Source organism: Solanum tuberosum, unplaced genomic scaffold (assembly GCF_000226075.1).
Source record: "Solanum tuberosum cultivar DM 1-3 516 R44 unplaced genomic scaffold, SolTub_3.0 scf00145, whole genome shotgun sequence".
Taxonomy (NCBI): Eukaryota; Viridiplantae; Streptophyta; class Magnoliopsida; order Solanales; family Solanaceae; genus Solanum; species Solanum tuberosum.
In genome coordinates this window covers 445,730-455,879 of record NW_006239069.1, presented here as the reverse complement: position 1 = coordinate 455,879, position 10,150 = coordinate 445,730, and the positions used below count along the sequence as shown (strand labels likewise).

At 33.3% G+C, this 10,150-nt stretch overlaps 1 protein-coding gene and 1 long non-coding RNA gene across 2 annotated transcripts in view; one reads left to right on the top strand and one right to left on the bottom strand.

Annotated features, from left to right (window-relative positions):
* LOC102585059 (agamous-like MADS-box protein AGL27) overlaps positions 1-9,406 on the bottom strand; it is a 35,116-nt gene extending 25,710 nt beyond the window's left edge. Inside the window, exon 1 of the mRNA XM_006352107.2 lies at positions 8,993-9,406. Coding sequence (XP_006352169.1) covers positions 8,993-9,177 — 185 coding nt within the window. The 5' untranslated portion in view covers positions 9,178-9,406. The remainder of the gene's footprint in view (positions 1-8,992) is intronic.
* The window catches only part of LOC107061503 (uncharacterized), a 41,395-nt gene extending 31,684 nt beyond the window's left edge, over positions 1-9,711 (top strand). Inside the window, exon 3 of the long non-coding RNA XR_001474021.1 lies at positions 9,413-9,711. This is a non-coding gene — a long non-coding RNA (uncharacterized lncRNA). The remainder of the gene's footprint in view (positions 1-9,412) is intronic.
* Positions 9,712-10,150: the final 439 nt, after the last annotated feature.

The window sequence follows — 10,150 nt, the reverse complement described above, 5'->3', positions numbered from 1 at the left end:
TTTATACAATCCTATTAGAATAGGAATAGATTTATACAATCCTATTAGAATAGGAATAGATTTATACAATCCTATTAGAATAGGAATAGATTTATACAATCCTATTAGAATAGGAATAGATTTATACAATCCTATTAGAATAGGAATAGATTTATACAATCCTATTAGAATAGGAATAGATTTATACAATCCTATTAGAATAGGAATAGATTTATACAATCCTATTAGAATAGGAATAGATTTATACAATCCTATTAGAATAGGAATAGGTTTATACAATCCTATTTAGAATAGGAATAAGAATACAAATAGGAATAGGAATAGTAAATAGTATCCTACTTGGTAAAAGATTGTATTCTAGTGTCTATAAATAGGATCTCAATGTAATAATATAGACACAACAACAATTCAATAATATTTTTCCCTTGTATTTCTCACAGTAAAGAAAGAAAGGGTAAAAATAGGACCATTGTATACCGTTTCCCAAATCCAAAAAGAGGATATGGATAAGAATTTGTAAAAATCATTAGACATGAGTTCAACATGTCACCCCCGTTCTTCATTCTAAATATAGATAAGAAAACGTTGAAATTCCCCTAAGACCATTTCAGTCAATTTGACAAGTGTTCTAGTGATTTCCATCCATAACTTTGTGAATGCTCTTCTGGAACCAGTGGTTGTATGGAAGTGGTCAAAACTTCACCACTTAACAGTTGAATAACCTAGCTTAGTAGTGTCACTGATTGATTTGGTACTCTTGCTGTGTAAGGTGACTGCCAGTAAAAAAGACAATATTGCCACCCAGTAACAACTGATATGATCCATAGGAGATAAAAATCCTGAACATGAGCAAGAAAATAACCTAAAGCCCGACAGAATCACTAGAAGCACACACTTGTAAGAAGAAAATCCTTATTTCAGAAGCATCAACTAGCAGGACTGAGAAATATAGGCAGGATAAAAAATAGTCTAATTGTACAATGATAAGAAATAGCTGTATAAATATGACATTAGATCACAGTTTACAAGAAGCATAGTCCATATTAACTATGTATTATCTGCATACATAAAAGTTAAACATGAAGCTGCTCTTCAAGGCTTCTTTATGGTCTCCAGGATCCCCAGGTAGCTTAGTATGACTAGGTTCATTTAAAATTCCAGATGCTTTAAGAGTGTCTATAGTAGAGCATGGGTTATCCAGGTAGCTTAGCATGAATAAGTTCAGTTAAATATTTTAGATGTTTTATGAGTCTATAATATTTATTTAGAAGATTCATAAGTGAGAGTCTCAGCAGAGCATTCTCAATAAGAACTAGAAAACATACTAGATGCAGATACCCAAGGGCAGCAAAACTTAACCATTGCAAACAGTGAAAATAAGGATAAGAGCTTTCAGTCTCTTCAGTCATTAGCTAAAAAGTTAGAAAAAAATTATTCTGGGCGAGGCACACATACTGTCAGTTGTGTGAGGCCTCTTTTGGCTGCCACATGTATACTGTGGGACCCATAATGTACTTATTTCCTTACTTTTTCTTTTCCAATTTTAATCTTTTCTTTTACTTTTTCTTTCTTACCAGCATTTTCTTTTTTGTTTGTTAATTCTTAGTGTAAATTTTATTTTTTATTTTTTGTTTTAATAAAGAAACTTTGAAACTCACCCCACGGTATCTATTATATATTTTATAAATCTATTACTATTTATTTTGTAGGGGAAATTAAAGTAATATGTCGAAAAATTAAATTTATTTATTTTTGGATGAATTCAAGAAAAATTGAGGATAGTGAATTTAAAAAAAATTGAAAATTTCTTCAATAAAGTAAAAATTCATGTAATCAACCAATTGAACTACTAAAATTCAATCGGCATTATTTATTATACTTAAATATATAATTTAATTTTAATTATTTAAATTTTAGTCTCTTTTATTTTGAGATTTCAATTTTAATCACTCAATTCTTAGTTATCAAATATGTTTTTTTTATTTTTGTTTATGCTTAATATTAATAATAATGTATTAATGATATCAAACACTCAATTATCTTTTCTTTTCCAGATTTGTTAAATTTTCCACTTCTATGGCATGTATCCAATAAATATTGCCAATATTGATTTTGTGTTTCTCGTTAAAGATTTTTTTTTATGTTTAGTATCTTAAAATGTGAAACGAAACTTTTATAGATTCATTTTTTTCTTGTGGGTTACGAAAATTAATAGAAAAAAGAGTCAACCAAATGAATTTGTGAAAGCACAAAATAAATAATTGCATGAATATATTTATTTTCACTAAAGGTAGGACTACAAAAAAAAAAAAAAAGGCAGTAAAAATATTGGTAAAGAAAAGGGTAAAATTTGAGAAAATGGAAGTGAGGGAGAGACAGTGTGACAATAAGAGGGACCCACAGAAAACACATGTCAAAAGGAAATGGTGCCCTCACACAACTATTGTTGGTTGTGCCTCAACCACCATAAAATTTTTCAACAAGTTAATCTAAGATGACTTGAAAATTGTAAGGATCCAGGTAAAATAATGTCAGACCTTGATAAAAATGCAGGTTATTAAAGCCGCTGAATATATTAGTTGGCTATTTGAGCATATGATTACCCAAAAGTTGGTTTTCTATCAATTGAAGATTCGTTGGAAGAGTCGGTTCTTTTGGGGAAATAAGAAGCCTTGCCTTTGTGCCAGACAGTGATAACAGGGTAATAAATGCTAATGAAAGAACACACCACGAGTTCCTTTCAGAGAACTAGGAGGTGGAGCTGACCTTCAAATGCAAGAATGTAAAAGCCTACAATGATGCTAGTGCCAAGAACACAAGTTGGAGTTTCATGGTCAATGATCTGCTACTATGACCTTTTCTATAAGCAACTCGAGTAAGAGCATAGATGAGTTGAAGATGGAGTTTTGTTTGGTTATAGTTTATGAAAACAATATTTGGTTGGTTGAATATCCTTTTCATAAAAATACATCAAATATTAATTTTAATGGGGTCATTTTTACAAAATAAAAAATTGAGGGTAAAATTTGAAAAAGAAAAATATATTTGTTAGAATAGGAATATGAATTAGTATATAGAATCCTACTTGGTTCTCACATGGTATCAAAGCATCAGTGAGAAAATATATGTAGTGCAATATTCTAGCGAAGTTCCAGGAGAAAAATCACCACCATGCATAATTTTTCCGGTGGCTGCTCAGTGCTCACATCACAATCTTTATCTAGTAGTGTTGTGCAAAATCCGACACTACCACAGCATAGATCACGTTCAGTCGAGAAAACCCTAGTTTGTCGCTCCAAGAAAACAATCCCCCATGTGGTCTCACGCGCTTCTCGAAGGTCCTACACCTGCGTGTGAGAAATCTTTTGGCCACTTATCTATCAGATTTCTTTTTCCAGTAGGTCATCCGTCATTCCGACCATACTCATATAATTTTCCAAATCACTTTGTGCCTGTCAGATCTAATTTTGCAGTGACACAAATAAGTCTTTACCAGATTCCAACAACGACTTATATTTCTTTTCAGAATTTAGGTTACAAAATTCTAATTTCACAAGTTGTCTTAGAGACTCCTAGCATTACCGTCTCATCCATGTTGGACACTTGGAGCATGTCATAGTTCAAGCTTGTCCAACCACAAGCTATTTTCAAAATGAAATAGGATTCCTCCTCTAACATGCTAGAAATTTAGAGCATAGCATATGAAATCCTTAATGTACTTCCACATAATGGCACCTATTTGCGTCTCAAACGATTGCAGTTTGTAATTGCCTCTTTATCTCTTTTAACTACTCATAATTGTTGATGTATAATAACCCTTTCTCCATGTCGACATACAGTCATCTCCACCAAAGCATAGGGATATCCTTTAGGAGCATTGATGTAAGGTTGACTATTGCAAGATTAAACTATGTTTCAATTCAAGTGCTAAATTGGTTATATAAGATCATAATTACTAAATAGAAATAATTTATTAAAATAACATATGATTATTAGTAATCTAATTGTAGTGTGTAAGTCAAAAGACATACTTAAAATTGCAAAATTATTTTTATATTACAAAAATTAACTTTGTGACTTCAATGCAATGAATTAAAAGTTAAATGAACATTTCTATGAAATTAACCACTTGGATTATTCAAATACTAAAGAAAGAGATTAACTACTTGTCCAATATTACTTCTGATTAAAGAAGGCAATCAAATAGATGTTCCTCTAACGCTAGAAAGAGAGCTCAAAAATGAGGTCATCATAGATCCACCCCCTCCCTCCGTCTTTCCAATTAAAGAGAACAAAGAAGAAAAGGCACAAATATTTGCATCCAATCATATAAACATACACTTCTTTTAATGTGGGGATAATGTAAAGAAGAGGAACATAAAATGATAGATGGGAACTCCATTAATGTGGAAGGAGTGGTGGAGACAAATTAAACAATGGAGTCAAACTAATTGAAATTACATGTGAAGAAAAAGAAAAAAAGGACTAAGTGAGGCAACGAAACAACTTAAGGTTTAAAAGGAATATGCAAAGGTCCTGATCTTTTCGAACCAAAAATGTGTGCTCGATCTAGAGCTCGTAGACTACTATCGCATGCTCATAAACCAAGTTTAACATTTAGAGCTGTCAATATGGGCTGGCCCACCCCATCCGAGCTAACCCATACAGGCTTTGAAATTTGACGGGTCAGGCCAGGCTAGCCCATTTTTGGTGTGGGCCAGAAAATGGTCGGCCCAGCCCACAAGTACGTGGGCTACGGGCTTGCCGGGCCAGCCCTCTTTTCGTAAAAATATATTTTTTATAATTTTTTAAATTAAATTATAATTTAAAATATTATCATAAATATTGACAAGATAATATTACATGGTGTTAGTGTTACTACTTGTTAATTAAATCCACAAATAAAATTATCTTTATAATATTTATTAAGTTTGATTTCAAGTAAAAGCATAAATAGCTAAATAAAAATCTAAACCTAATTGTGTTCCAATAATCATAATAAAACACAAAAAACTATGACAATATTCCATAGGCTACGGCCTATGTAGTGATTCCTAGAAATTTTAGGGTATTTTTATTTTACGTAATACGTATTTTATAAACATAATTTGTATTTAAATTGTAATATTTCAAACTTTAAACTGATCTTGAGTTTAGACTCTTGTTAATTTTAATACTCTATTTTATTTTTTATTTTTTAATTAATTTTTATTTGGCCCACGGGCCGGCCCTATCCATATTTCTCAATTCCCACAAATCGGCAGGCTTATTCAGGCCAGGCTAAAAAGTCCTTTCTTAAATGGCTCCAAAAATCGCAGCCTAGCCCTATCAAATCCCGGGTTAGGCCAGACCGGCCCAACGGTCCTAGCCCATATTGACGGCTCTATTTAACATCCAATGGTAGTAATATAAAGCAACAATTTATCCCCAAGTTTTGGAAGACATACAATAACAGGTCTTCCAAGGAAGAAGATGTTGAGTATTTGTTGGGCACACAATTGGTTGCTCCCAATTGAATTTTATATAGCAAAGTAAAGAACTCCTTCGATTTTATAATTCTTACACTCAATTTTTCATGCACTCACACTCGAGCAAACTCTCTATGTTACTCTCTCTTATTTCTCACTTGATCATTCCTTACTTGAGCTCAACCTATTTGAGCGCACACTCTTTATTTGGGTACACCTTATTGAGCATACACACATCTCAAATGAACCACCTCTATTTATAAGTGGTGATGGAAGAATTTAGTTAAGGATATTTACTACTCTATTCTAGAATGTTTCTCCAACTATTTAATTCTAAAACGACTCTTTCTATAATATTTCTAGACTTCTGTGAGGAATACTCATTCTAGAGATCCTTCTTCAATTCTTCTACAACTATTGAATAATCTAGATTTTTCTTTGAAATATCTTAAATATTAATTAAGTTGGTGATAAATACTTAACACTACCCCTCAATGCCAACTTAATGTGTTATGTGTGTTCGTCATGAGCGATCCCTGAAACTCTACAAGCAACATGATGTCCATGCCCTTTCAAAATCTCAATCTCTGCCGGATTACTCTGATCCCTATGCTTTAAAGCTTTTTCAAAGGTAGTAGACTATTCGATCTTGACCACCTCAACTAATTTTTGTTGCATATGTATATTTGTCGTTTGGGCATTTCAGTCGTGTCGATCTTCTTAGTTGAGGTTGTAGAGCTTATTGGACTCCTTACAACTCTTGAGGGGTTTCATGTACTCTAGTTTGCCATGGGATCTTATTTTATCCTTTTGAAGATAGCTCTTTTGTATGTGATTTGTATTTTCCCTATACCTTCTTCAAGTTAATGTTGTAACTCTTGCTCTAGTTCTCTTGAATCTGGTACGACTGATTTGTACCACCATGTTGGTGCTTCATCAAATACCACATAAGGTATTTCAGCTGGTATGCCATAGATTTACTCTAATCTTCTTCTCTAGATGATTGACGTGCTTGTGACTTTCAAATTTTGATATACTTTATGTCATTTGGCCCAAACAAGACAACTTCCTGAATTTGTTAGTTGTGACACAGATATAAGTTCGTCATAGACATGATAGATATTTTGAAGTTCCACTTGTCTCGGGCTATGACGAAGCACAAACACGTCTTACCAATATTATAAGTTATTGGCATTTTTGAATTACTTGTAGTCACCACTACTTACCACCTTTATATTCGCTCATGTCGATAAGCTTTTCACATCACTTGTCATATGATTGGAGCATCACAAATTAATGATTCAATCATATGCTCATAACTGATAAGTTTATCATTTACAGTTGCAAGATCTAGCTTCCTTTCTTCGTTAGAGTGAGAGGTGAGAAGCTCTTACGGTTGATTTATTTCCGGTATTCCCATTCCCTTGGCCGTGAGCTTCTCTTCATCCCCTTTTTCAGTAGCATTGCCTTTTGCTGAAGAGTGCCTTATCTTCATTTTTTTAATAAGAACACTTGATAATGGTTTCTCCAAAGTCTTCTTCATTTACCAATAAATTTTCCAACACAGATAAAGTTGGTTCGCTGGCCAAACCAGCGTGTGGCCGTAATTATGTCTCTATACTCCAAGTTTAGACATGAACCATGATTCTCCTCATCCTTGTCTCTCTGATAGTATTCTTTGGATCTAATTTTGATATTTCATTAGATAAACATTTTACCTTTGAGAAGTATTGTTTGATCTTCATCATCCGTTGTGAGATCGACAAAACTCATTTTCAAGTTGTAATCGCGCATCATTTTTATCAGATGAGATCGTCGTCAAAGTTGCTACCTCATTCTTTACCCACTCGACTTTAATACCACTTGTTGAGAATTGTTGGGCTCATAACTTGAATTTCATTATGTCATTGCAAAGTAAGGATCCACTTCGGTCTTACAATTCTTTTTTTTTTTATGACAAGGGAAACCCGCAGCCGCTACCCTTTGGGGGCGCACAGGATAAAACCCCCGCTCCTATGTAATAGCTCGCAAACCACATAGGAGAGGTAATCCGCACTAGGCAAGCCCGATGCGACGAGCTCGACCCAGAAGGCAAACCCCTTGCTTTCGCTGGCAAGGGATTTCGAACTTGAGATCTCCAACATGGAAGTCTCAAGCCCAAACCATTGGGCCACCCCGAAGGGTTCGGTCTTACAATTCTTACCCTGTATTTTTCTTGCACTCACACTCAAGCAACTCTCCTTTGTTGCTCTATTTTATTTTTATCTTGATCACTCACTTTCTTGTTTATTTACTTGCTTGAACACTCAATTTTTACTCGAGTTCAACTCATTTACGCACTCTCTCTTTACTGAGTAAACCTTGTTGAGCACACACACCTCAAATGAGCCACTTCTATTTATATGTAGTAATGGAAGATTCTATTTATAGGTGGTGATGGGAGAATCTAGTTAAAGGATGTTTACTATTTTATTCTAGAATGTACCAACTATTTATTTCTACAATATTTTTAGACTCAGAGAATACTCATACTAGAGATTTTTTCTTCAATTCTCTAACACTCTTGAATATTTTAGATTCTTCTTTAAAATATATATTAATTAAGTTGGTGATGAATACTTACACGGTAGATTCATCAAATTCCTTTCATCCTTTATATCTTATTGGACATGCTCTACTATCCCTATAGGGCTTCCAAATCTACAACAAAGATGCACCCTTATTCCTAACTTTGCTCTCTTTAGAAACAACCAGATTAAAGAGTCCATTCATAATTTTCATGTACTATGGTAGTAAAATTTCAACTTTGATGTGGTTAATGGGTATTTCAGTATTGGTGTCCACAATAGCAGAGGCGGACCCACCTTTACTAGTGGGGTGCATGAGCACCCGTTAACTTCGAAAAAAATCATGTGTATATATGTATATCTATTTTGAGAAACTACGATATAATTAACAATGCACCCATGAGGAGCATAGGGGTGTTCTTGTGCTGCTTGTACAAGGCAGAGAACCACCGGGTTCGAATCCAGCTAGAGTGCTAAATTCATTCGCCTCTGCACAACAGTATATTATGACATGCAGTAAACTCTCTACCCATGTGAAACATGCTCAAAGGCAAAGAAGACTTTTCTGAATTCTGAGGCGTGAGGTAGAGCATGAAATAAAGACTTATATTCCAATTAAAATACGTACAATGTTTTAGACACTGCGTATGACATAGGCGTCTGCGTTAGCTTATATAGCTTGACTTTAATCCGATAGGAAAAAACTGCTTTTGCAAATATCTAGGACTCAAAAAGTATTAGTATTATCATTATAATACTTTGTTCGTTATATTTTTCTTTTTTAAGTATGTTATAATAATAAAAAAAGTTTCCATTAAAGGATTTAGTGCTTTTTAAAACATTACATATATATTTATAAGGCTAATTCAAAAATCAAACTAACACGAGGAAGTATTATAATAGAAAAATCAAGCATATCAGTATTTTGAAGTAAAAAAAATAAAAATAAAGAAGAACCTGTTGGTACTGGAGAATTCAAAGAGGCGTCCACGGCTGGAGAAGACGAGGACGGCGACATCAACATCGCAGAGAATAGAGAGCTGTTTGGCTTTCTTCATGAGTCCATTTCTTCGTTTGGAGAAAGTTGCTTGCCTACTGCTCTTATCTTCAATTCGCTTTATTTCCACTTTCTTCCTTCCCATTTCTTCAAACTCCCAAACCCTAACTAATTCTCACAAATGAAAATGGCCGTATATAAGAAGCTTTGTACCTCCATCTCCATCACTTTCACGAATTTCATAAAGTGCTATGAGTTTTATGGTCTCTCCTCCTTTTTCGAATCGTCGCAATAAAGCCTTAATTTCATGTTTACTTATAATTCCCACGCCTATTCGTCTTCTACTCTTTAGACCTCTAATTCTATTTATTTTTTTACAGGGGTAACTAGGTGAATATATATAAAATAGGGAAAAGTTACATGTGTGAAATCCAGCCAATGAGAGAGCGACACCTGGCTCAAAATGGAGATTCCAACGGCGGAGGCGACTGCTAGCGGTGATGGCGGCGTGGTGTTGTTAAAGATATAAGCGGTGATTGGCTGAAGAAAACGGTGACACAGACTGGGTTGTTTTGATTTGAATTAGAAACTAGTAAAATTATCCGTACAGAAATTTATTATCATGAAATTTCTAAAATAATACTTAAAAGGAAAAATTCTTTTGGCCAGAAAATTTGGCCATAATGGCCCAAATACATGTTCACACTATAAATTGATTTATTTTTTGATAACTATACCCTTCTTTGTCAAATTTATATTTTTCTTATTAATTTATTCATTAATTATGCTTCAATAAATGAGAAAGTTTTCCAATACATCGTAAATTGACTAATTTTTAAATTTCTCTAACTTCCATACATACATGGCTTTTAATTTCTTTTAGAAATATTGCGAAATGGTCAAAGGCCAATACATATGCAGTTTTTTTTTTTCTTCCTTAATTTTCTGATAAAAAATCTATAAATAATACAAAATTTAAATTGATAATTAGAATACAAAATTTAAAATTTACATTACAAAATAAACTTACTCATAAAATTAAATTCAAAATAATTTTAACTCAAACTCATTTTCTTGTAAAGTCTATCATAGATGTGTCGATCTTTTCACAACTACAA